The sequence below is a fragment of the Monomorium pharaonis genome, chromosome 6 (assembly GCF_013373865.1).
Source record: "Monomorium pharaonis isolate MP-MQ-018 chromosome 6, ASM1337386v2, whole genome shotgun sequence".
Lineage (NCBI taxonomy): Eukaryota > Metazoa > Arthropoda > Insecta > Hymenoptera > Formicidae > Monomorium > Monomorium pharaonis.
In genome coordinates, this window is record NC_050472.1 from 18,209,909 (window position 1) to 18,237,897 (window position 27,989).

The following is a 27,989-nucleotide window of genomic DNA, read 5'->3' on the forward strand; positions in this document are numbered from 1 at the left end:
ACTTCCCAATCTTCCCATTCCCCCAGTGTCCCGATTACTGATTCTACTGTTCTAGTAGTGAGAAACTCCGACAACTTGTCAACTGTCGAGTAATGAAGTTTTTTCGTCGGTTCAGGAATATTGCTTTAGACACAATTATAAGCGATTTCCGCTTACGGGCGAAATTACCGTAAAAAAACTACTAGAAGTGCTATTGTGAAAACGTATTTGTGTTCGCAGCGATAGAGAGACATTACGGTGAGGACGGAGTATTTGACATTTGCGAGTTTTTATTTGCGATATTGCATGCCTGGTACCGGAAACGAGGAGAGGTAAGGAAGCAGAAAGATATTTGTATAAAGAAAAAGATTGATGCCGATATGAAAAAATATCGATATGCCACGGACAGCCAACAGATTTATGGCGCTTCTCTCTCTCTCTCTCTCTCTCTCTCTCTCTCTCTCTCTCTCTCTCTCTCTCTCTCTCTCTCTCTCTTTCTCTCCCCTCTCTCCTTGCCTCCCTCCCTCATCTCTCCTTCTCTCTTCTTCCCCTCTTATAAGAAATATACCTTAATTATTATCCAATAAATATACCTTTACAAATATTCTGATTGTTTACTATGACTTCTAGTCAAATGGCTTTTACTTCGTAGTCTCTGTTCCAAATTAGAAGTCACTTTTTATCTTGTTATAATAAATTTTGTAATCTATAGATAAGCAGAACAGGATGCTCCATAGACGTCTCTAGTATTGTATCCTTTTTATACATAACATAATATGAGCAAATATAACGAGATACTAATTGACACATAATTGCAGATTCGAAAGAAATTTGTAAAATTTATATGCCATGCTATGTTGCAGAGAGAGAGAGAGAGAGAGGGAGAGAGAGAGAGGGAGGAAGGGGAAGAGAGGAAGAGAGATAACAAATAATAAAATTAAAAGTAGATTTTATTGTTTAATTTCATAATTTTTGATTATAATTGGATTTACATTGTACTTAATTAAATATTTTGGAATATGTAATTATAGGAAAATAATTGTTACAGATTATTAGAGATTGCTTTATTTAATGTGGGAAATTCAGTGAATATAATTAATATACAATTGAAAATGAAAATCTGTCCACAATACAATTTTATTTAAAATGTACTTGTATTTAAAAAAATACATTGAGCTGTTAATAAGATAAAATTAAAAGATGTACTTAAATAAAATTGACACAATTTTATTATATATATATATATATATATATATATATATATATATATATATATAAGGTCATTCCAGTCAAACTGGGACTTTTGAGTTTATAAAATAAGAGAACAAATATCAAGGAGTGGAAACTGCGTTTATTCTTTGACACACTCCTCTGCTACACCCATACATCCATCCAAATGCCCAACCAATGCCTAGAAAGCCAGGGCTTACCAGGCATTGGTTGGGGGTTGGGATGGATGTGTGGGTGTGCAGAGGAGAGAGAGTGTGTGTGTGTGTGCGTGTGCGTGTGCGTGTGCGTGCGTGCGTGTGTGTGTGTGTGTGTGTGTGTGTGTGTCCAAAAATGTATGAAAGCTTGTGAAAAAATTATGATATATTAAATAGACAAGCTAATTTTATGTAGAGACAAAATTAATTGATCAAATACATAAGGTAATTAGAAATTTATTTTATGTTATAAGTTAAAAGCATATTTTTAATGGAAATACATTACTGATAAAATGTTTTTACTTTCAATTAAGTTTATAATTATTATATTATAATAATACTTTAAAAATTATAGATAATATGACCCTTAAATTATATTTATAATATTTATCCATATTTCTCAATTTGTAGCATAAAATATTCTTAATATCTTATAAGTTCTGAAAATTAATTTTATGCCTGAAAATATTAATGTAAATGTATTATATATTATCATACTTTTTTATTGTATTATATGTGGATATAACATGATAATATTTTATTTTTATGTTTAAATATTATAGTTACTATATGTATAATCGATTTTTGCTTATTATATTCAATGTCATGATATATTAATATTTATTAATACTGTGATAATAATGATTTATTTGTGAGAATGACCTTTATATATAAATCTTTCAATATTAATTTGAATTTTACATTTGTTCTAATCTTGATTTAAAAACCACCATTATATACAGCTTTGTTAATATTAGGTCTTTTTTTCTTCAGAAATTTCTTTACGAATGGACATTTATAATAGATAACAATGGAAGGTCCATTAGAAATAAAGAACTCAAGTGCAGGTGTGGAGGAACCGATAAAGTCTGAAGCTCTTGTACAAAATTCCGACAATAGTGAGCGAAATGATGGCATAACTTCTCCACCTCCAAATTGCAGCATTTGTTTGGGAAAGCTAGTTAATACGTCGTTCACGGACAGTTGTCTACATCAGTTTTGCTTCACCTGCTTACTTCAATGGTCTAAAATCAAGACAGAATGTCCTTTATGCAAGCAAACATTTAAATCAATTATACACAATGTAAGATCAGAGGAAGATTATGATCAGTATCATGTACCACGTGAATTGGTATCCCAAATTTCTCAGCCACAAGTAACTGCTACTTTGGATCTCAACTTTGATGTTGATTGGGATGCTACACCTCGTCGATTTGTTTACAGGTATAATTTTTATATTATAAATGTGATTCATATATTATAGTAGAATAATTGAAAGATTTTCTACAAAAACTAAATAAGTTTAAAGAGATAAAGAGCAACCGCAAAAATCGCCCGTTTCGTGGACATCGAGTTTTAATACGATTTTGGTAAATGATTGTATATCATCAAACATTCATCTCCTAAAAATTTCGGCATACCTTTTATTGTTGAGATATGAAGGATTAAAGTTGTTGATTAAAATATTATTCACGAACTTGAAAAAGATACGTTTAATTAAAAAAATTACATAATACTACTTTTGTTAACAATTTTTCCTAGCTCAATAACAATTATGTAATTTGTAAAATATCTCGGTGAAAACGCTACCACTACTAAAACTATTAGAAAAATTATAGTAAATACCGCAATATTTCAGAAATCAGTGGTACTTATATTTGAAATATTGTTATAAAGTTATCGGATTTATAAAATACAAGGCAAGATAAAACGGTGTTGACATAAAATAATGTTAATAAAATACTCCCGTATATACATGTATCGTTCAGAGGCCGCAGAGATAGGTATCCGATATCAGTTAAAAAACATTTTCCTGAAAATCGTAAGTTGATCTCTAAATGACATTCTGACTTAAACGTCGATTTGAAGTCACGATAAATTAGTCTTCTAACAGACAAATCTTATCTGAAACATTTTTTTATATGAGAAATAACCTCGAGGTTTTTTGTGTTGAATGGATAAAATGGCATACTCTTCATTGGTATAGTGACCAATTTAACTCCTCATAACTCAGTAATAAAAGGTATGCTCAATCTGAAATTTTCAAAGGATTGATGTTCCATGATGTACAATTATTTACCGCCAAAATCGATTCAAACTTCGATGTCCATGAAACGGGCGATTTTAAGCCTGTTTTTGCGGTCGCTCTTTTCAGGAAAAAACTTCTCATCTTTCCATTGTGTAATTTTTGTCCAGACATGTAATGAATACAAGAACAAAATATAAGTTTTGATTGATATTTTTGAGACCCCCATTTTTAAAAGAGAAAAAAAGCTTCCGATTCTTGCAATTTTACATTTACCTATTTATTCTATAATATTTTATATTTATCTTTTTTTATAACATTAATAATGATAAAGGTGAAGAAGGAAAAATAACACAGCCACACAAAAAAAAGTGGTCTGGCCTGTATACCAGACTCGTGTATTCCTATGGATTTTGGCTTGCTGAATCCAAATCTGATGTCAGAATTCGTAGATTGGTTCGCTTTTTCGAGAAAATCTCAAAAAAAGTTTGAATATCCATGAAACAAACACTTTTGCTGATGTACTCTTAGCCTACATAACAGAAAGGATTCAGGATGTGTTTCTTTATGTATTTTGACATGCTAAGTTCGAATTTAGAATTAGTTAATTAAGTTTAAGGTTAATTAATCTTAAAAACAGGTCAAAATCCCATAAAATGGGCACTTTTGTTGGATGTACCTTTGGCTTGTGGAACAAAAGCACTTTCTGGCACGTTTTCTTGCGTATCTCAAATTGCTAAGTCGACCTGAAAAAGACAGTTAAAATTTATATGGAAAAGTTGTAGTAAATACTATGCTATGTTAGATTTTCCGCAACAGAAAAAAAGAAAAATCCCCACTATTTCTTTTTTACTATATCGGATTCTTTTATTTTCAAACGATCTATGCAGAGGTATTCTCTAACGTTTGTTTCCTCTCGATGGTATTTCTCTTTTCAGCATCCAGCAGAAATCAGCCGTCATATTCTCATCCCACTTGCCTTGATATCGGCGCTCCATTTCTGCAATGTCCTGGTGGAATCGTTCTCCCTGTTCTTCACTATAATCACCTAGATTTTCTGGGAAGTAGTCTATATGAGAATCCAAGAAATGTAACTTAAGATTCATCAAGCAACCCAATTTTCTGAAATTCTGAACCATTTCGGATACTATTTTTTTGTACTTCTGCGATTTCCTAGAAAATTTTCGACAACATTTTTGAAACTCGGCAAAGCATTTTTTTTTCAATATTATTCATTTTAGTGACAAAAGCTTCACCCCTTATCAGTATTCTAACTTGAGATTCATCGAAAATTCCTTCCTTTAATTTGGCATCGGAGATATGTGTAAACTTTTTTCGAAGATATTGAAAGCATTCACCGTCTTTTTTTTTTTAAAGCCTTAACTAACTGTTTTATTAGACTCAATTTAATATGAAGAAGTGGGAAAAGAACTTTTGAAGGATCTACTAAAGGATCGTTTATAACGTTCATATGCCCAGGTTGTAATGACGTTCTTCTTGGCCATACTTTTTTCGAGTAATGATTCTGACGAACTATACTATCCCATTCGTACAAAAAGCATGGCTTTTTGTGTAACTTGATTGTTGTTCCAATATTATAGTTATAATTTTAGCATTTACTATCACTTTTTCATAGAATTTTTAACTGTTTTTTTCAAGTTGACTTAGCAATTTGAGATACGCAAGAAAACGTGCCAGAAAGTGTTTTTGTTCCACAAGCCAAAGGTACATCTAACAAAAATGCCCATTTTATGGGATTTTGAGCTGTTTTTAAGATGAATTAACCTTAAACTTAATAAACTAATTCTCAATTCAAACTCAGCGTGTCAAAATAAAGAAACACATTCTGAATTGTTTCTGTTATGTAGGCTAAGAGTACATCAGCGAAAGTGTTTGTTTCGTGGATTTTCGAGCTTTTTTTGAGGTTTCCTCGAAAAAGCGAACCAATCTACGAATTCTGACATCAGATTTGGATTCAGCAAGCCAAAATCCATAGGAATACATGAGTCTGATATACAGGCCAGACCACTTTTTTTGTGTGGCTGTGTAATTTAAAACAATAATTTTTATATTCTTACAAACATTTTTAATTTTTGCTAATTGCTCTTAATAAAAACGTTCTTTTTACTTTTTCTTATATAAATATGGTAATTTTTTTGGATATATAATAAATGTGAGGACAATGCTGTATGCGTTGATTAATATTTTAAAGATTCATTAAAAAGAAATAAAATACTTCTGGACTTGTTTGGTTCAGGTAGACATAACGGGTAAACATAAAAGAATTTTATGTTTACCTGTTTATATTTATATTTCCTCCTATAATTCTTCAGCTTTCTATATTTTAACCAGAAATTAAGGCACATAAAAGTTTTTCTTTATACTAATTTTATTTGTAAAATTCTTAACATTTAATTACTTTGCTTTCTGTCTTTTTTTCATACAGTTACTTCCCTTTGCCTTTGTGAAGTTAAAACTAATGCAATTGACTATTTCTCCACACTTTTTTGCTTATGAATGGAAAACCATTTTCTTAACTTATCTTTACTTATCATAAAAATTGACACTACTTTTGACTACGGTTTTACTTATATTCAGTATTTTAATTTAACTGGCTTTATACTTTTTTACTCAAAGAATCAAGGCACATGTAAGTGTCTTTTCATACAAATTTTTCCTTTTTTTATTTTTTACGGTTAATTACTTTTCGATCTTATTATTTATTTTTTATTTGGTTTTATAATTACTTCCATATTTGTACCTCTTGACGTTTAAATAATTGGTCAGTCTCTATACATTTTTCACTTAAAAAACGAAATAAGAGATTTAACGTATTTTGACTTTTACAAGTGATACAACTGACCTTAATCCCTTGTTGGAAGCATATTACCTTGTAGGCCAAGTGTGCATTGACACAAAATAACTCTGGCCATAAAACTGAATATCTTATGGGGTATCTTTATTTTTGGGGGTCGCTGAATCCAAATATATATCAGAATTCAAAATGATGGATCCAATGACGGACAATTTCAAAAAATTCATTTTCATATATCTCGGTGCAATAGAGTCCCGATAATTTTCGCGCATTCCAGGGTCATGAATAACGTTATTTTTCGTGAAGCGTATTAACCAGCTAATGTCATGGTATGCATGCTAATCTATATTTTTTAAAAAGTTGCATAAATGGATTTCACGAATTATTTGTTGATTCTTTATTTTGAACTTTTAATTTGTAGTGCCACTTTAAAAATTTCAAATTTTAATGTTATATTCAGAGCGTCCTAAAAAACAATGCCGAGTTTTATGAAAATATGTTAATTTTTTAAAATTAATGTCCGCCATATTGGATCCGCTATTTTAATTTTAAAATTCTGATATATTCAGATTCAGCAATCCAAAAAACCATAAGATACTGAGTTTTATGAAAATTGAAATAGATTAAGTCTATTTTTTCTGCAATGCGCCTATAGGCGCCACTGACAGTCGTGGTCAATTTTTTTTCGGCGCCATATGGCGTCAAGGGGTTAATTCCCTTTTTATTACGCTTAATTTATTTCATTATTTGACACAACTTTAATTGACATTTTAATTTATCTATTAGTCATTCATTTTGATGTTACTGCACTTTTTATTAATATTCCAAAAGAGTTAGTTAAAAAAGAAATTGAAAACAGATGGAATAATATTTCAAAAGTAACTTCATTTAGTTTACCCCAATTTTTACATGCAATTGATTTAATTCTCAGTTCTACTAGTTTCGTACTCAATGGACAATTCTATGACCATATATTCGGCAGCCCTATTGGGATCCGCTCTCACTGATTCTCGCTGATATTGTTATGAGTGATCTCGAGGATTGCTGCCTCAGTTTCCTCAATTTCCCAATCCCTGTGTTTTATAGATACGTAGACGACATTTTTGTAATAGTCCTAAAATCCAAAGTCAATAATGTACTTAATAATTACCACCCACAGTTGAAATTTACGTACGAAATTGAAAATAATAATTCTATCAATTTCTTAGATACAACAATGATCAGAAATGGTAATAAATTATTGATTAATTGGTATAGAAAAACCACGTTCTCTGGCTGCTATATCAATTATTTTTCCAACCATCCACATAAATATAAATTAAACACTATAACTAATTTGGTTGATTATGCTGTATTACTTTCCAGTCCTATATTTCATGATTATAATATTAACCTTGTCCGAAACATTCTGTTAAATAACTGTTATCCTATAGACATGATTAATAAACATATCAACAAAAGATTAAATGAATTGAAACATTGAAATAATATACATAAATCTAATGACACTAATGAAACAACCATTGTGGGTAATAAAACATATATAATTATTCCATATGCAAAAGGACTTAGCGTGGCTTTGTAAGTTTAAACATTCATTACTTGAGAAAGACCAAAATGTCGAAACGTTACAAAAGAGCTATTTAATAAATTTGACAGTCGTGTCGAATAAAACTATCTTATTTAATTATTTTATTTAACTTTTTCATTGTATGATATTTATGATGATATTTATTGGTTTATATAATAATAATTGTGTTATAATTGTTAAAAATAAATGTATATTTATGATACAATTCTTATTTATGACAACGTTTTCAGGACAACAATGACTGGCAATCGTCGACATGGGATGTTATTAAATCCAGAGCAAGTTACAAGACGAGAGCAATTGCCCAGTATGGTACATCAAGTGTCGAGAGAAGAACGTAGACGTAGACGTGCTAATCCTACAGATTATCGTCGTACCGTTTATAGGCACGGTATATGGGCTACTCCATTACCTGATATATTTGGACGTTTTCGCGAATGCACCCCTGAATATTATAGGTAATTATTTCTTGTAACTTTGGTTTCATTATTTATTCCATGATTATAACGTAGATATCTCTCTTCTTACGACTATCTTGACTTATGAATTTTCGATTTACGATCGTAACATACTGTGATTAAAAATATACTAATAGATTATAACGAAGTTAATTACATATTTAATTTTATACGAAGTTAATTACATATTTAATTTCTCGAATATTTAATTTCATATTACTAAATATTATTTTAAAAGTTATATTTTTTTAAGAAAAAAATAGTATTGATTTTTAACACTTATTTTGAGGCGAAATATTATATTTAAGTGTCTAAGCTAAATATTATAATTATATAATTTCAGTAATATCAAGAATTATTATACATATATTCATACATATATATACAGGGTGTCCCAACGCACGTGGACCATTACTCGTAAAAAGGTAAAAGGGATCGAAATGAACATAAAAGTCCAATATTGTCTTGGGTTAGGTCTGCAAATAATCGAGATATTAACGTATGGAATTTTCAAATAATCTAATTAATTTCTATTGTAATTGTGAACAGTAAATAATAAAAGCTTATCAAACATTCATAATAGATTTTTTCCGTGTTATGGCTCAAGCGGATCAAGCTCTTTTTTCGGCGCGCTCTCATTCGCATAATTTGAAAAATTAATACCTTGATTATTGGTGGACCTAACCCGAGACTTAACTCAAGACCTAACCCAAGATAATATTGGATTTTTATGTTCATCTCGATCCCTTTTACCTTTTTACGAGTAATCCACATGCGTTGGGACACTCTGTATATACATATTATATATATTACATATTACACACATACACACACGCGCGCGCGCGCGCGCGCACACATACAGGGTATTGTGTATAAGGTATGCAATACTTCATGGAAAAATAGACGGGATCAATAGTCTAGTAGAATTAGCTTCAAAAAGGGCCGTTTTGGGAAAAAATTGGTGACTCAGATTTGACTGCGCATACAGCACAATTAATGTGCGTAGATTAAGATAGGCACGTTTGCCACTCGCAAAAGCTGGGGATTATTGCAAAATTACGGGTTGAAGTGAGGAAAAAATAGTTTTTTGCTTGCGCCTCGTAAACTAAAAACGGAATCGAAAAAAGTTTCGAATAAAAGTTGTAGGTACTAAGTAGATCTACAATAATAAATTTAGTTCATTAAGATCGGTCAATTAGTTTGGTTACAAAGTTGAAAGAACCATGAAAAATGGCCATTTATTTAATTGTTTATAATTTTCTTAAAAATTAAGTCAAGCATTTGAAATTGTAGAAAAATATAGCTTTTATGACGATAAAAAAGTGTACTAAATTTCATCAAAAAATATTAACAACTTTTCGAATAATGTCAATTGTTTATCCAAAACGCGCCCCAATAATTTAATTTCTACATTTTTGAGACCATGCACAAACCTGAACCAAAGTTTTTTCTCTTCTTAAAAAGTTGCACTATTTTATATCGGTATTGCGAAATGTGTGCAATGCAATTAAGTGTCTCAAATAAACGTGTAAAAAATAAGCCTTATTAACAATTATATAACTTTTAAAATATTAACGCTATCAACATGGGGTAAAATGCATTTGAAAGGTGCGATTTTTCTTTAAATTTAAAAAAAAACATTGTCCTAGCTTGCTTAGAAGCCGAGATAATTTGTTATTTTTGAAAAATCGCTGTTGCTATAGTTATGAATATTAAGAACTGAAATTTTGACAGCGTCTTATTGAATAGTTAAAGTAACCTTTCCCAAAAGTTTAAAGCGATTCATGAAGATTGACCACTGTAAACGTGTTAACAAGAGCAGTATCACTTGAGAGCGGCGGCCGGCGACAAGCGCGCGCGTGCACGTCGTCCGCTAGCGCGTGGCCAAACGCCCGCGTACAAAATGGATCTGGCGCGTTCAAATTACTTCAATCTTTAATATCTCGGGAACTAAGCGTCCTAGAAAGACGAATTTTTTTTTTTAACTGGGCTATCTCGACGAGATAAGTCTAATGAGCTAAACCATTTTCTTATATCTCTTCAAATAAACGTTCTAATTAATTTTTTCCTTTTTTACATTATTTATTTGACGCGTTAAATATGTATAAATAATTTATTTACCTATGCGGCGTGTGCATATGTTCGAAACTGATATAATATAATTTTTTTATTACTTTTATTGCTAAAAATGTGTACGTTTTAGATTTTTTGGCATAATTTAGTGCAATTAACGAACATTTAAATTAAAATTCTGGCCACGCGCTAGCGGACGACGTGCACGCGCGCGCTTGTCGCCGGCCGCCGCTCTCGAGTGATACTGCTCTTGTTAACACGTTTACAGTAGTCAATCTTCATGAATCGCTTTGAACTTTTGGGAAAGGTTACTTTAACTATTTAATAAGACGCTGTCAAAATTTCAGCTCTTAATATTCATAACTATAGCAACAGCGATTTTTCAAAAATAAAAAATTATCTCGGCTTCTAAGCAAGCTAGGACAATGTTTTTTTTTTTAATTTAAAGAAAAATCGCACCTTTCAAATGCATTTTACCCCATGTTGATAGTTAATATTTTAAAAGTTATATAATTGTTAATAAGGCTTATTTTTTACACGTTTATTTGAGGCACTTAATTGCATTGCACACATTTCGCAATAACGATATAAAATAGTGCAACTTTTTAAGAAGAGAAAAAACTTTGGTTCAGGTTTGTGCATGGTCTCAAAAATGTAGAAATTAAATTATTGGGGCGCGTTTTGGATAAACAATTAACATTATTCGAAAAGTTGTTAATATTTTTTGATGAAATTTAGTACACTTTTTTATCGTCATAAAAGCTATATTTTTCTACAATTTCAAATGCTTGACTTAATTTTTAAGAAAGTTATAAACAATTAAATAAATGGTCATTTTTCATGGTTCTTTCAACTTTGTAACCAAACTAATTGACCGATCTTAATGAACTAAATTTATTATTGTAGATCTACTTAATACCTACAACTTTTATTCGAAACTTTTTTCGATTCCGTTTTTAGTTTACGAGACGCAAGCAAAAAACTACTTTTTCCTCACTTCAACCCGTAATTTTGCAATAATCCCCAGCTTTTTGCGAGTGGCAAACGTGCCTATCTTAATCTACGCACATTAATTGTGCTGTATGCGCAGTCAAATCTGAGTCCAATTTTTTCTCCCAAAAAATGCTAATTCTACTGGATATTTGTAGAAATATAGAAGTCCACTATAGTTTTTTGATATCTCCGATAATAGCCGAGATATTAATTTTTCAAATTGTAGGAATAAGAGCGCACCGAGAAAAGCGCTGAGCCGCTCGAGTTATAGCACGGCTCACTGTGTCAAGCATTGGCTGCCGACGACAGCTCGAGCGGCTCAATGCTTCCCTTGGTGCGCTCATTTGTACAATTTGAAAAATTAATATTTCGATTATTATTGGAGATATCCAAAAACTATAGTAAACTTTTATGTTTATCTAGATCCCGTCTATTTTTTCAAGCGCTGAGCCGCTCGAGCTACCGTCGGCAGCCAATGCTTGACACAGTGGGCCGTGCTATAGCTCGAACGGTTCAGCGCTTTCCTCGGTGTGCTCTCATTCATACAATTTAATAAATTAATATCTCGGCTATCATTGGAGATATTCAAAAACTATAGTGGACTTTTGTGTTCACCTTGATCCCGTCTTTCCATGAAGTATTGCATACCTTATGCGAGATACCCTGTATATGTGTGCTTGCGTGCATACGTGCGTGCGTGCGTGCGTGGAACGTTTTATGTACACCGGAATACCTATTTGCCCAAAATGTAACATAATCTCCAGAGACATGTAATGATTTAAAAAATTTGTCTTTTTCAATACTTTAAAAAACTAGGTATTTAGCACTGAAAAAAAGAATAAAATAGCGATAAGTTTAGTCAATATGGCTCCTAAACCTACGAAAAATTCTACAAATTTTTTGAAAATCCCTTGTTATTATCTTTTGAAGATCGAGTCAGATCTAAAATTATCTTACTAGGAGTAATCAAGATCGCTGATTACGAATTTGAAGTCAGATTATTGAAATTCAAGATGGATCCAATATGGCGTCTGTTTTTTTTTCAAAATGCTAAATAGTCTTTGAAAGTATTTAAGAAAATGAATTTTTTAAATCGTTACACATTTCTATGTTATGTTACATTTTAGCCAAATAGATGTTCTGGTTGACGTGGAACATTCCATATGTAAAATAAAAGTCTATACTCGTTTTTAATAATAAAATAATTATTTTATATAAATGTTTTGTTTATATGAATTAAATTTATTCAAGATACGATCAATTCAATGTTTGAAATCTCGAAACCCATTGTAAGAATATATACTTATATTTACTAAAATCTCTTATATCTATATAGTATTAAAAAAATTTTTAAATAAATGTTACACCTTTTTAACGATTGTATTGCAGAAGACAACCGCAGGAATTAGATCGCCTTATACCATGGCTAAATAGAGAATTGCAAGTTTTACTTAATAATGAACCAACCCACATTGCATATGTGTTGAATGTAATAATGGATGCCTTAACTCTATATGATATTAGAAGCCCAGAATTTCGTAATGTCGTCCGACCCTTCTTCGCTACACATTCTGATCATTTTGCACACGAACTATTAAATTTTGCCCAAACCAACTTTGATTTGGTCGGATATGATCAATCTGTTACTTACATGCCACGTGGTTTGTAATTATTTATATAATTTAAAATTGAACTTGTTTAATTCTTATCCTGTATCAAAAAATACATGATTGTATACAAATTAATATATCTGTTATAGGTTTATCAAATGAATATGCAACCCATATCGCATCGCCTACATCTAGTAGCGTTAGTAATAGCAGTAGCAGCATTAGTAGCAGCAGCAGCAGTAGCAGTAGCAGTAGCAGTAGCAGTAGCAGTAGCAGCAGCAGCAGCAGTAGTAGTAGCAGTTTCACCTTCGATAATGCTGATGTACGAATACTCGCTGAAGCGATCGATTTGAGAGTAAACACTGAAATGCCAAATATGTTATCACATCCTATTAGTATGCCAGGTAAGAAATAAATAGTAAATCTTGTGTTATACTTTCTAGTCTAGTGTATATACATATATAAAGGAAATGGAAGTAAGATAACGATTTGATAATTCGTTAACTAATTTTTCTAAGCTAATAACGTTTAACAAATTATTGTTCAATTCGTTAAGGATTTTATATATAGTTAATCATCTTTTATATTTTGATTTTAAGCTGTCTATAAAAATGGGTAATATAATAAAAAATGAATTTAAATGTCCTATACGTAATTTTTTGGTGTTTGTTTATAAAGAATGACAATTGTACAGTAAATATTTTCGTTTTTTAATTGAATAATTTCTATAGTATAACAAAATTATATTTATTATAATGTTATTAAAGCAAAATAACGCATAAAATAACGTATATACTAATGTACTAATATTTTTTATTTTTTACGTTTAACATTTTCATAAAATAAATGTGATGAGTCATTTTACCCACATATGAGATCAAGATGACGAAATTAATGTCTTTAAAAAAATCTAAATTAAAATAAAAATATTTAAGTTTTCTAATTTTTTAAGTATAAATTAAAGCTTTAGTAAAAAAATAGATCTAAAAAAGTACATTATAAAAATATTAATATATTTTCTACATAGAAGTTAAGGGATTACATACTAGAGACGTAAAAAATAGGCCTTTTCTCGATTTTTTTTTTTTTTTTCGAAACGTAATGTATGTAATTAATCTTAGTTTTCTTTACTTTAAAATACAAAATTTCTTAGAACATGTTTCAGAATAAATTTGAACTGAAAATATTTAAAAATAGCGGAGATATTGTCTTCGTCCCAAGATCTTGTTGAAAAAAGATGCTCCGCGGTGCCAATTGCAGCTCGTACAGGACTTATCTGAAACAGACCAGCCTAGAATTTTCTTAAACTGAATGATATTATCTAGTCTTTATCGTGGCCGATATTTAAAATATCGATTTTTGGCAAAATGGCGGCCGTTTAAAGAAAAAAAAGCGATTTTTAAGGATAAAAATCGGTCGTTTTTTTAATTTTAAAAAAATAAGGGCTCTAAAAAAACCCGCCACGATAAAGACTGCCTTTTTTGTGTAGATTAAGCCCTCCAAATTTCAAGTAAATCGGTCCAGCCGTTTCCGAGATATTTTTGGCACGCGTTTTGAAAACATGGTTTCGAGAAAAACGCATTTAAAGTTTGACATTCGGTTAAAACGTAGATAATTTGTTTTCAAACTTATATGAAGTCATCCACTCCAAGGCCATACAGTGAACTATCCCCAGATGTAGCCGTATCAAAGGTTTCGATTCTAGCTTGCCGGCGTAATATTCTTGCGTAATCTACCTGCTGTGGAGGATTAGAAGGCGCCCATGCGTCGTCGAACGCGCTTGGACCTTTCTCGCTATATCTCCGAAAATTTTCAAGGAATCACATTTAAACTTGCAAGGGATATTCTTAAGACCTTATACTTTACAAATATGCAAAAAACGAAAAATGCATTTTTTCAAAATTTTTATGTGTATGTAGCCTCTTAAGACTAATTGACCAATTTTAAGATTCGCTATCTTACTTACTAAATATAAATTGAGATTTCCATTATCATATTGTGACTCTTTCGTTATATATTACGTTACATATAATTTATATATAATTTAGGCCCTAGCATAACGGGACAGATGTTTCGCAGAATAGAAACGTCAAATAATGAACCTGAACTCTTAATTGTTTCATCGAGTTCTTCTGAATCAGATGGTGAATGTGAAATAATTGGTTATATAAAACCACGTCATGAAAGAACACCGGAAATCATAGAGCTACTTTCTTCTGATTCAGAACATACGTCTATTCCTCATACATCGAATGGAAATATGCAGTAAGTTATGAAAAGATTATATCATAAAGCGATCTGTTATTTAAATCAAGGATGCACCATAAATTTAAAGATTGCGTTTACATAAATTATTTACGTTATGTTTATACAGATCTTTTTCATGTAGACAATACAAGCAATCTAAATTATTATGAATTAGACAATACAGAAAAAAAGTAATTAAGTTATTAAAATCAGCAGGGATCGCTTATTGTCGCCAGTAATTAAATCAATGACTAAGTTATTAAATTATGAAACTATTAATATATCTAATTTTATATAGCATTGATAAAATAACATTAAAAATAAAAACGATATAATTTTCACTCTTTCTATAAGACAAAATCTAAATCTTCCTTAATCCATGGATTTCCATAACGTAAAACATAATTTAAATAGTTTATGGAATACACGTAATGTAGATTATTTTTATTTTATGTGTAAACGCTCAATTCTGATTTAAACGTTGATAATGATTATGTTGAGTGGCCTTCACTTGGACACAGTACAATTGGACATGGTGCAAATGGACACAAAATAATGTACACGTTTCAAATGGACACTATTCATTTCGACACAGGAATTTTAGACACAGTAATTTTGTACACAAAAATTACTGTGTGCAATAAAATTTTCAAATCTCATTGCAATTTTTTAAAAATTTAACATGGCGGATTTAATATGGCGGTCAAAGGATGGAAAAACCGTATATAACAAAAATATTTTTTATTTTCTTGCTTTTTTTCTTGTAAAATCTGCAGAAATATTTTAAAAATACATAAGCTTGTTATTTTATGTGAGCCGAGATATATACATAATAATACATAATCAACACAAATAATGACGGTTTCTTTCAAGAAATGCGAAAAAACATGATTTATCGCTAAATAATGTAGAAAAGTCATAAGCAAGTGTTTATTGCTGGTATTTCATCATGCTTACATCTACATATATACTTATGTACATCACACACACACACACACACACACACACACACACACACACACACACACACACACACATGTGATGTACATAGGTGTATACGTAAGCATGATACATACCAGCAATGAACACTTGCTTATCGTTTTTCTACATTATTTGGCGATAAATCGTGTTTTTTTCGCATTTCGTGAAAGAAACCGCCATTATTTGTATTGATTATATATTATTATATTATAATCTCGACTCACATAAAATAACAAGCCTATGTATTTTTAACCCTCCGTCTGTACACTTATTTTCACTAACACGGTTTGAACACTGATCCCTTTTGTCTCTGTCTCTTTTTTTTTAAATGTTAAATACATCCAAAAAATCTGAAAAAATTCCTAATTACTTTTAAGTAACTACATTTTAAATTTCGATAGTTATTTTAGTCATTTATTAAAAACCTTTTTTACAATAACAATTTTAATTTTCCGAGATTGACAAGAAATGGAATTTCGTAAAAAAATTCTTTTGAGGTTTTTTAGATTAAAGTATTAATTTTCAGAAAAAAATTGTTCTATATGTGTTGGTTGCAAAAAATATTATTTGCATGACTAAAAATAAGGTATTTTTCGGGTAATAAGAATATAATAAAATGATAATTTTTCACACAAATCTATTCTTATAAAAAATTATAGCATATTATCATAAAAAATTAGGTATATACAATGTAGAATGATCAGAATTAAAAAAAAAATTAACTATGTTTTTGTGCGCAATCTAAACAGAAAATCATGCGATGATCGTCGCAAATTGACTCGCCACATACACCATACAAAATCACGTTTTTTTATTATCTGCGAACGGATATACAGAACATCTTTTTTGTTTGTTCATTTTTATATTAGGATTAAAAGTCTGAGTAGAGTTATCGCCATTATTTAAAATTTCTCGAATTGTATGACGTAAATAACTTCTCAAGTTTTTATTTTTAAACGACGTTGCAAATGTGGCTTTACTAAATTGAAAGCCAAGTCTTTCAAAAAGTCACGTCGATATAAAAATAAATTTTCTTCTCGCAAATAGTATAAAATTGACGAATTTATGTCAGCATTATCAAGCATGCTATAAAATATATGCAAGAGCCAGCGATCAGACGTGTCCAAGAGGCCATTGTGATTAAATTGCCTTTATCGACTAAAAAAAGCAGATTATGCTTGTAACTCAAGTAAAAACATCATAAAAATAACAAAATAATTAAGAAAAATACAAAAATTAAATATTTCTTACTGTCACGAAATACTAACACGGTCTGTACACTGGGTCTTTTTGGGAACACTTGAAAAGTTTACATGCTGCCGTTTTAACAAGTGTCGGATCAAAGCGTTTTTTGGGGTATGAGTACCTATTATTACTAAGTTTTTTTAGAAAGGAGAACCAAGTTTTGCCTATCACCAATTTTGTGGCTACACAAGTAAAAAATTTCGCTTGTTCCCTTTTGGGGTCAGTATACAGACGGAGGGTTAAAGTATTTTGAGAAAATTTTACAAAAAGAAAATCGAAAATATTTCGGTTATATACGGTTTTTCTATCTTTCGACCGCCACATAAAATCCGCCATGTTGAATGTTTAAAAAATTGCAATGGGATTTAAAAAAGCAGATATTTATTCCACGATCTATCTCTATTGCAGTGGTCCTGCAAAACATTTTCGCAACCAAAATATGTAATTTTCGGAAAAAAATGTCGAAAAATATTGCCTTTTTTTTTTTTTTTTTTTTTTAATGAGCCGTAACTTTTTTACTCGCTTTGTAAATTAATTCTGACGCCGGGATTCGAAAGAGGAGGTTTCAGCCTATTGAAAATTCTATGTCAAATTTTTTTTCTACGACGCACAGTGGGACAAAGCATAGTGAAACCCGAACATAGAGCAAAATAATTTTTTAGTTTTAAAGGTTACAAAATCGCTCTCAATTTGTTATTTAAATATAGATTGAACTTAATTTCAAATAAAAAAAGAACCAAGAGTATTTGTTATTAATATGGACATTAAAAATGTAACGACTTACAAGGGGACCTTACGGGTCATGGGTCATCGATTTTTTTCATACTTATAGGATTTAAAGATCAATACCTGGACTTCAATTTTCTAAAGCAGTACGATGCGCTTCTCAAAAATACTCGAGAAAATCGATTTTGAAGATTTCCGATATCTTTAAGTACAAAAAATTTTGATCTATTGTCAGAGCCGCTTGTAGCCGAGCGCACAGAGCTCTAGTTTCGTAAGCGCGGAGTATTTTTTAAATAAAAATTAACATCTCTTTATTTTAATTTAACGGTAAAGTACGAATAGCACAGCATCTGCTCTCTCGGAACCCTTACTTCTTCCACTTTTTGCAAGGCTGTTCTTTGTTCACGACTAGATGCAAAAGAATGGGGATCGACTAGGGGCTCGATTCTTGAATTCATTCGCAAGAAAACGTATGCGCAAATACCCGCTCTAACAGAAAAGTTGCAACTTTATTGGTTAAAAGTCATACGATAGCCAATAAATTTCCAACTTTTCTGTAAGAACAGAATTTGCGAATACGTTTCTCTTGCGAATGAATTCAAGAATCGAACCCCAGGATCGACTTACAATAAACTCGACTTGTAAACTCCGACTAACGTGTTAAAGATACAGCGTAAAATGTAAGCGATAAAATAATATTATTTGTACATATTTTTGCATTTAACAATAAGACGTTTTCCATTTTTGTACCAAATTTTAATTTATTATAAATATTCGCATTTTCAAGCAAGTGGCAATTAAAAATAAAAAGATGTTAATTTTTATTTAAAAAATAACGAATAAATATTTAATAATTAATTAGCATTTCAATTTGATGAATGTTAAGATATAGGATTTAAAAAAAACTCCATTGACTTATTAAAAAAAAATTGGGGCCAGAGCGAGAATCGAACCAGCGACTTCGCGCTTACTAAACTAGAGCTCTGTGCGCTCGGCTACGAGCGGCTCTGACAGGTCAAAATTTTCTGTACTTAAAGATATCGGAAAGCTTCAAAATCGATTTTCTCGAATATTTTTGAGAAGCGCATCGTACTGCTTTAGGAAATTGATGTCCGGATATTGATCTTTAAATCCTATAAGTATGAAAAAAATCGATGATCCATGACCCGTAAGGTCCCCTTGTTAGACTTTGTGAAGAATTAACATATATTTATATTATCTGTTCAAAGTAATGCCATATAAAAGGGCTTTTATTATTTGCAATAATTTTTTTTATTACTTTTACCCTTTATTATTTTATTTTATTTATTAAAGCTAACAAATTCGATAATGAATATTCGAAATTTGTCTCGTTAAAATATAAAAACAACAAAATTCCTAAACATTTTTAAGCATGAAATCCAAAACTCTTTGACGTGTATAAAAAAATTGCCACAAAATGCCAAGAAATCTCTTTTTGGAGAATGTAGAAGAACTTCCCATGAAACAATCTATTTATTTTTAGTTTGCCCCTCTTTGCCTCTCTCTAAGAACAATGCATTTTTTTATGCTTAAAACTCATAATCAAATTTCGTGAAACTCTAAATTAGCGCAATAACTACTTGTATTTCTGAAAATTATTTATAAATTGGTACATAGAGGGTTTTTGGGGTCGCTAATTTCAATTTTTACATGATATGTTTAACATATTACGGTCGATTAAAAGTAATGTATTAATATTTATAAAATATTTATAATATTTATTTGAATATTTTCTGAATATTTATCCAAATATTTAATAAATATTTTTGTGGTTTTAGATTTGACAGATCATAGAGATTCATCATAAATATTATAAAAATATTTATGAAATATTTATAAATATTTACAAAATATTACTACAAATCCTTATTTCTTATTTACCATAAATATTCTATAAAATATTTAGTCTATATTTTAATATGTTGAATAAAGATTTTTCCTCCATGTATATAAAATATGTATTAAATATTTATATATTTTTAAAAAATAAATAGAAATAAATATTTATAAACATTTATCATAAATATTGTGTGCTGTCTGGGGTATTTCTATACTAATTTCAACGAGAGACGCTGCTTGGAGTAGACAAGTTTTCGTCCGGTTCGCGCAGGGATAGCCCTGCACACCACACCGTTTTACTGCTCGCGCTGAATGTTATGCCTTTCCTACTTTGACACTTCTTACTTAATTGCCATAGTGCGCATTTCGAGCGGCGTCTCATTGTGAATGAAATTAGTATATAATATTTGATCATAAAGATTGATCTTCCCATATTAATCGGCAAAAATCCTTCTAAAGATTTTTATTTTAACTAAAAGAAAGGTTTATGTAAAGTTTTATCGAAATTGGAGGTAAGTCGTTTTCGAAACTATATTCCATAAACTATTAATAAATGGAACCGACAACACAGAATACAATACAGGATACCAAATTGTTCGAATTGATTTCATCCTTATTGAAAACCTTTTTATACGTTTAAAATAAATAAATGATAGAACATTCATTCAACTTAAAAACAAAAAAATAAAAAATTATTGACGTATTATTATGCACTGGCGCAAAAAGAGACAAAAATTTTGATCGAATTTTTAGTCAATCCTCAAAGTGACGCAACTTTGCGAAGAATCATCCAAATTACATGAACTTTTTTTAAATTAAAGGGTAGACTACTTCAAGATCCCTAAGAATCCCTGGGCGAAAGTTTGATTTGTTAAGTGTGACTCTTTTGTATCGCATGAAAACCAAACGGTTTTTTTCATTGAAAAAATTTAGTTTATTATTTTTTACAAGTTTCTCGTCAAAATCTTGCTAATATTAATCCAGATTCTTAAAGTTCATTCTTTTCTAAGCAATTTAAAAAAAAACATCGATACGATTTTGTTGATTATACACGAGTTTGAAATTTACACTGCATCTTAAGATATTTTAGCGAATAAATACAGTATTCTTTGAATACCATGAAACAGTATTAGTATCCCATATTAATTTTATTGTTTAACTCAATCATACCACCGTCATCAGAGTAATCCAATGTGCACCACATGGAGGTTGACGATTGGAAATTTCACGCATCATATGAAAAGGCCCGATTTTTAAAATAAAATTTAAATTTTTATTTTTTATGTATGAAAATGTGTATATTTATGTGTAATCTGAGCATGCTGCTAAAATGGCAAGCCTTCTGTTGACTTTAGTAAAATTGGCGCGTCAATTATCCGCTATATTCAGATCAATAAGTGCAAATTTTCACCGATGAATTTCAGAGCCACATGATGTGCAAAATCTGACTGTCAACCTCCCTTTGGTGCACATTTGATCACTCTGATAGCGGTATGATTGAGTTAAACAATAAAATTAATGTGCAATATCATATTGATACCGTTTCATGGTATCCAAAGAATACTGTATTTATTCACTAAAATATCCTAAAATGCAGTGCAAATTTCAAACTCGTGTATAATCAACAAAAACGTATCGACATATTTTTTTTAACCCTCGGAGAACACACCTATTTTTCCGATCACGAAGAACACTGTGGGTCAATCTGACCCTACGCACACTTTGATCGTTCACCATTTTAAATTGACGAGTGCGATCAACTTGAAAAAATTTCCAGATATACTTGGAACATTGCTAAATCAATTGATATAAATTTTATTTAAAAAGTGCTGTTGGAATTATTTACATATTTAAAAAAATTTACAAAGAATTTTTTTTTAATTTACGAAAAAAATTGTATTTTTTTATTTTTTTAATATTTTTGGCTAAAAATTTACGTGTGTATTCTTGAAATGTAGTAGAATCAAGAAAAAAAATTGTACTTTAGTATACCTTAAAAAAAAGGTATTTGTTTTGTTAGGTAATAAAAAGTTTTTAAGGTAAAAAAAATCAAACATTTTTGTGAAAAAATTTTAGAAAAATTTATTTCTTATTACGTATATGTGAATACTTTATTATTTAAATGACTTGTGGTAAAAGTTAACTTATTTATTGTCGGCGACGGCTTCACTATAATCTGAATACGACGCGTTAGTGTTTGACTGTACTGACACATTATTCACCTCAGAAGAACTATTGCCATCGAAATATTCTTGCTCGACACGTACTAAGGCATTCTGAATACGTGGTCGCAAACTATATGCCATCGTGCTCACTATTGAAAAACCGACGCTTAGTACACAACAGGGTCAGAATGACCCTGCACCGACTTCGAATAATGCCCAACACCTATTAGGTGTTGCACTGTACAAAAGGAGCATCTTAACATATAGTTAGTATCCCAAACTACAGGTAGAAGGCCTCAGGCCCGCCAATTTTCAAAATGCTTTCAAGATATTTACAATCAAATTCGAGATAAGGATCAAATTGACCCTATGTGTTCTCCGAGGGTTAATTGCTTAGAAAAGAATGAACTTTAAGAATCTGAATTAATATGAGCAAGATTTTAACTTGTGAAAAATAATAAACTTTTTTCAATAAAAAAAACCATGTTTGGTTTTCATGCAATATAAAAGGGTCACACTTAACAAATCAAACTAGAGATTTTTAAAATAGAGTCTTTTCCCTTTAATTTAAAAAAAGTTCATGTAATTTGGATGATTTTTCGCAAAGTTACATCACTTTGAAAATGCCTAAAAATTCGGTCAAAATTTTTGTCTTGTTTTTTGCGTCAGTATATATAAAGGACCTCGCAATTTAATAGAATTTGATTCTCGGCTAAATTTGCTGAAAATGCAGCATGTTACTCATTATGACCTCCTGATCAAAAGTTTCAATGGACACAAGATTCAAAAATCAATGGTTTTCGAGATGAGCTCCTTATTTAAGTGTTTGAAAATATAAATATGGAAATTATGCACCTTACCCAGATGGCACAGAAAAAATATCAATATTCATCACATAAAAATATAAATATTTATAAATATTTTATGAATTTACTTTCATAAAATATTTATTAAAGATTATATAATTATTTTTCATAAACCATTTAGAAATGATACAAAAATTATTATCAACAATATATAGAATATATTTTTAAGATGTACTGAACAATTTTTATGGTATATGAACTCGAAATATTTTTTATATTCTTTAATAATATATATATATTTATTTTAAATATTTTCATAAATATTTATTATAATTTTTTATATACCTGGTAAATTCGGATATAAAAAAATTACAAAATATTTATTATATTTTTCCTTATAAATATTTTATAAATATTTTGTGCTGTCTGGGTAGTGTACCTTTCTAAACCAATTTTTAGAGGTATTCATGCAGTGTGCGTGCGTGCGTGTATACATGGTGAGTTTTGACATTTAAAATGTAATCTGTATACAAAGGTGACATCCACGCTTGCGCGCGCGCATATATGTGTACATATACATACGCATATACGCACATAAACACACTCATCTTCAATAAATTATAGTTATGTTTAATCTGTATGAATACTCCTAAAAGTTGATTGAGAAAGTTACACTAAGATTCCCAGACAGCACACTATATTTATAAGATATTTACAAAATATTTATATTTATTTAAATATGTTATAAATATTTTTGTGGCCTTAGATTTGACAGATCATAAAGATTTATCATAAATATTTATAAATATTTACAAAAAATATTACTACAAATCTTTATTTCTTATTTACCATAAATATTGTATTAAATATTTAGTCTATATTTTAATATGTTGAATAAAGATTTTTCCTTCATGTATATAAAATATGTATAAAATATTTATATAACATAAAAAAATAGATATAAATATTTATAAATATTTACCATAAATATTGTGTACTTTCTGGGTTTTCATATCTATATTTTCAAACACTTAAATGAGAAGTTAAAATTGAACTTTTCATTAGGAGGTCATAATGAATAACATGCTGCACTTTCAGAAAGTTTGGCCGAGAATCAAATTCCATTAAATTGTGTACAGGGTCCTTTATAATTTTTTATGATGTTCAACTTAAATTAAAAAGCAAAAAAATTATCTATGTCATATACATATATGGGACGATTCATGTCACTGGACACCTCACCTGTCCAAAAATTGACGCAATCAAATCGAATGTTTGAGGGCTCAAAATTTTCGTGAGAGTATCAGCTTTTCGGATGCTAATTGGTGCCTTAGCCAAATCTAACATGGTGCCAATATGACGAGTGAAAGGGTAAAAGTCCTCTAAATTGCTCACGAATATCGTTGTAAATCGAATAAAATTCTTTTGCACGGGACCACATTACCATGTCTAGACGTCTATATTGTCTATATTTAGCTATATATAATTTAAAAATCATAGACATTTTAGAACAATTTAGTGGACTTCCATCCTTTCACCTGCCATAATTATTACAACTTATAATTGTCGGTAACTCTAATCAAGTTATAATACTTCCATAACTTATTTGTAATGTTTATCGTTACTTTTTTTCGTTAACAATCATTATTTTTGTCTGTGACAGTAACAGTAACATTGTTACATTTTTGCAATAACGATAATGAATTCAGCCGTTACTTCTATCGTTACTTTAGTTCTGTATTGTCTTTGTAATTTCACATTAAAAAATATTCACTTTTAAATTGAATAATTCACATTCAAAGATATTTTCTAATAAAAAAATGTCGGTAATTTGCTTTAGGATTCTCTTAAGCTGATGACGACCAAATTAATCTATGTGTGCGTTCTATATTGATGTAATAAATATTTGGAAATACTGCAAAAAATCGATAAAACTGATAAAATATTAATTTTTTTATATGAAATCGTTGGGTCCTACGTTATTGTTTATTTTTTTAATCATGAAAAAGATTTTCTAATTCTGTATAATCAACAAAAAATTATTTTGTGTGAAAGATATCATCTTCAATTTATAAAATAAACCTGTCATTGGCATTTTCTTAATATAAATGTAAATAGCTTTTTTATAATGTTTATTATTATTATTATATTTTATTACTAGATCAACCATAAGAAGAACACATATGGAAAGTGTGTCACTACCAAATACGTCTCATGACACAAAAGAATCATCTTTGTCGTCTTGTTCGGCCACGAGTAGTGATGCTACTTCCGATAGTGATTACGATCCAAAACCAAGACGAAATCGCTCGAAGAAATCAGAGAAGAAAACAGCTGTACAAAAACATAAAAGATCATATGGAGGAACAGGAAGTCGGACTAGACTAAGAAAAGAAGGTTCTAAGAAAAGAAAATTATCTAGTTCTAGTGATTCTAGCTCTGAAAGTTCGCTAAAGAAACGTAACGAGAAACGGTCGAGAAAGGCAAAATATAGGGTACAGGCTAAAGGTACTGGACGAATAAAACTTATTAAAAGAGAAGAGAGCTATTCAGATTCGTCCAGTGAAAGTAGTAGCACAGAAACTGACAACAAGACGAAAATCAAGAAATGTTATAGAGAATATAAATCGAAAAGGGATTGTTCCTCTAGTACAAATAATCATACAGCGAAAAGTGGAAAGACGAGAAGTAGTAAAACTTTGAATCTGGAAAAATTAAAGCCTAAGAACAAGGATCCGAAGTATAGTGAAACCAGACAATCTAGATCTAGAAGTAATAGTGTATCTTCTAACGCATCTGAACGAGATAAAAGACCAAATTACAAGCACCGGAAATCTCGAAGTATGAACGAGTTTGGAAGTCAAGATGACAGTGTCTCAGTAAACAAAGATACGTCAAAAAGTGAATGTAAATCAAAATCAAAAAGGAAAGTTTATTGTTATTCTTCAGATTCGGAGGACGAACGTTTAAGGTCTAGTAGTCAGTGTAGTAATTATTCTAATAAATCTTATTCGTATCGAAGAAAATTAAAACGTAAACAAAAACATAAAAATAAGGAGCGTCACAGGTCCAGCGGCAGAATATTTAATTTATCGCAGTCCAATGCAAGTACAATATTAACAATGTCTATATCCTCAAAAAATGACGTGTATCCGACAAAACATTCCGATCGTAGCGGTGGTTCCGATTGTAAAGAAAAACATAAATCGCACAAGGAATTAAAATACAGAAAGTCTGAAAATGAAAAAAAGTCGAGACCAAAAAAGAAAAGGCGACGTCTTCAATCTTCTTCCACTTCGGGATAATATTATGTACGATTTATGTTAACCAATATCGAAAAATAAATTTTCATTTAAGATAGTTGACATTTTAATTTTTTATAAGAGCTACGATGAATAATATGTAATCAAGTATAATCTCATATTGTATTATTCTCCATCATAGAAACGCCCCGATTGACTACGTCCCAATTGACCACAACTTTTCTAATTGGCGGTCCAACAGAAAAACTCTAAGCATTAATTGGTATAAATAGTGTGGTCAATTACGACGTGGTCAATTGAGGCGCTCCCTCCATCATAATGCAACATTTTATGACTGATTCATAATTTGTTATATATAACTTTAATACTAAAACAAATAAGTTTAATTAGGATTATCTTCTTAAATGAAAGTTTCATATTGTCATTTTGTCATTTGTGCATTTTTGGCACAATAGTATATAATGTTACAAGTCCGCAAGGTTAGCTATTTCCTTTGAGTACGTTCACTTGCACAAGTGGGGAATAGCCGATCTACACGTGTTACACACGATATTTTTTGTTATCTGTGCATCGAAGAGTGGTCATTTAATGTGAATTAACAGGTTAGTCAAGGTTAGGTCAAGTCAGGTTAGGTTGTGTTCGCGAAAGTAACGAAGATCGGTCAATTGTGTGAAAGTTACCATATACGTGTCGCGAGATGACGCGCTTGCGAGTGTTGAAATGATTAAATGTGCTGAAAGAAATCATGTTGGAATGTCCGCCACGATTCACTCCATCTATTAGAGGACAAGAACTGTACAATAATGTTAAAGTGCTTTGCTCACAAAAAGGGACTACTTTCAACGTACATATAACAAAAAAAAAAGTTTCAAGCGAGGACCCGGACCGAATCAAATTACGGTTCAGTTCCGGTTACGATTTAATAAAAATATTTGAAAACCAGTTCTGGTTTTAGTTTCGGTTCCTTGGTAAATACAAGAACTTAAAACCATTTAAATTTCGATTTTTCCGGTTTTTTCAGTAACAGATCCGGTTCTTGATTCTAATTGACAAGTAATTATGTAATAGTAATTAATTATTAGTATTTAATAATATTTAATTGTTTAATAATAATTTATAAAGAATTAAATATGAGGGAAAAAATCAATTTGATCACATGATTGGTAAGAAATTTCGGCATTAGAAATATAAAAATATTTAAGAATAAATTGCAAGAACCGAAAAAAACCGTAAAACGAAAATAATTTAATGGCTCTGATTATGGTTCTGGTGCTGTAAATTTATTAGAACATGGTTACGGTTTTGGTCCGGCAAAAAAACTGGCTATCGGTTTCGATTCGGTCTAGGTTCCTGGTTTCAAGAGACATTGTTGCTATAATAATGCAATACGATATATGTATCACACGCCGCACACGCGCGCACGCACGCACACACAAACACTCACGCGTGTATTGTCACTCTAAATCTCATAAGAATATTACATTATACACAGCGATACACACACGCGCGCGCGCGCGCACGCACGCACCACGCAATACGATATATGTGTGTATGTGTGGCACGTGTATATTATTTAATTATGTTAGTAATTAAAGAGCAATTTGTGCAAATATTGTATTGGAATATTTAAAAAATGCTCTGTATGAAGTCCCAAAAATTGTAAATATATATATATTTGATATATTATTAGTTTAATTAAAATATTTACATTTTTATGTACCATGTAT

At 30.3% G+C, this 27,989-nt stretch overlaps 2 protein-coding genes and 1 long non-coding RNA gene across 5 annotated transcripts in view; 1 reads left to right on the forward strand and 2 right to left on the reverse strand.

The window, feature by feature from the left end:
- LOC105839302 (E3 ubiquitin-protein ligase Topors) lies at positions 1 to 27,943 on the forward strand. 2 transcript variants are annotated; one of them, XM_036287867.1, is made up of 7 exons: positions 1 to 237; positions 2,178 to 2,627; positions 8,066 to 8,293; positions 12,749 to 13,020; positions 13,119 to 13,373; positions 15,018 to 15,234; positions 25,161 to 27,943. In XM_036287867.1, the coding sequence occupies exons 2-7, from the start codon at positions 2,215 to 2,217 to the stop codon at positions 26,302 to 26,304; spliced, it is 2,529 nt and encodes an 842-aa protein (XP_036143760.1). In that variant the 5' UTR covers positions 1 to 237; positions 2,178 to 2,214; the 3' UTR covers positions 26,305 to 27,943. The 2 variants fall into 2 exon arrangements, with proteins under 2 accessions (XP_036143760.1, XP_036143759.1); XM_036287866.1 differs by having other exon boundaries at positions 2 to 311.
- LOC105829165 (probable dimethyladenosine transferase) overlaps positions 13,605 to 27,989 on the reverse strand; it is a 29,251-nt gene continuing 14,866 nt past the window's right edge. Inside the window, exon 5 of one of the 2 annotated variants that reach the window (XM_036287869.1) lies at positions 13,605 to 14,260. In XM_036287869.1, coding sequence (XP_036143762.1) covers positions 14,242 to 14,260 — 19 coding nt within the window. In that variant the 3' untranslated portion in view covers positions 13,605 to 14,241. The remainder of the gene's footprint in view (positions 14,261 to 27,989) is intronic. The other variant, XM_036287871.1, reaches the window with a different exon arrangement.
- On the reverse strand, positions 15,655 to 19,930 carry LOC118645923. The gene is made up of 2 exons (XR_004963560.1): positions 19,357 to 19,930; positions 15,655 to 18,234 (listed from the first exon to the last, which is right to left on the reverse strand). It is a non-coding gene; the product is annotated as an uncharacterized LOC118645923 (long non-coding RNA).

What these genes read in the sequence shown, in the direction of transcription:
- LOC105839302 (XM_036287867.1), top strand. Translation starts at nt 2,215, where the DNA reads ATGGAAGGTCCATTAGAAATAAAGAACTCAAGTGCAGGTGTGGAGGAA. An exon ending in TGCACCCCTGAATATTATAG is followed by an intron (nt 8,294 to 12,748) that starts GTAATTATTTCT and finishes ATTGTATTGCAG; the next exon opens with AAGACAACCGCAGGAATTAG. An exon ending in TGTTACTTACATGCCACGTG is followed by an intron (nt 13,021 to 13,118) that starts GTTTGTAATTAT and finishes TATCTGTTATAG; the next exon opens with GTTTATCAAATGAATATGCA.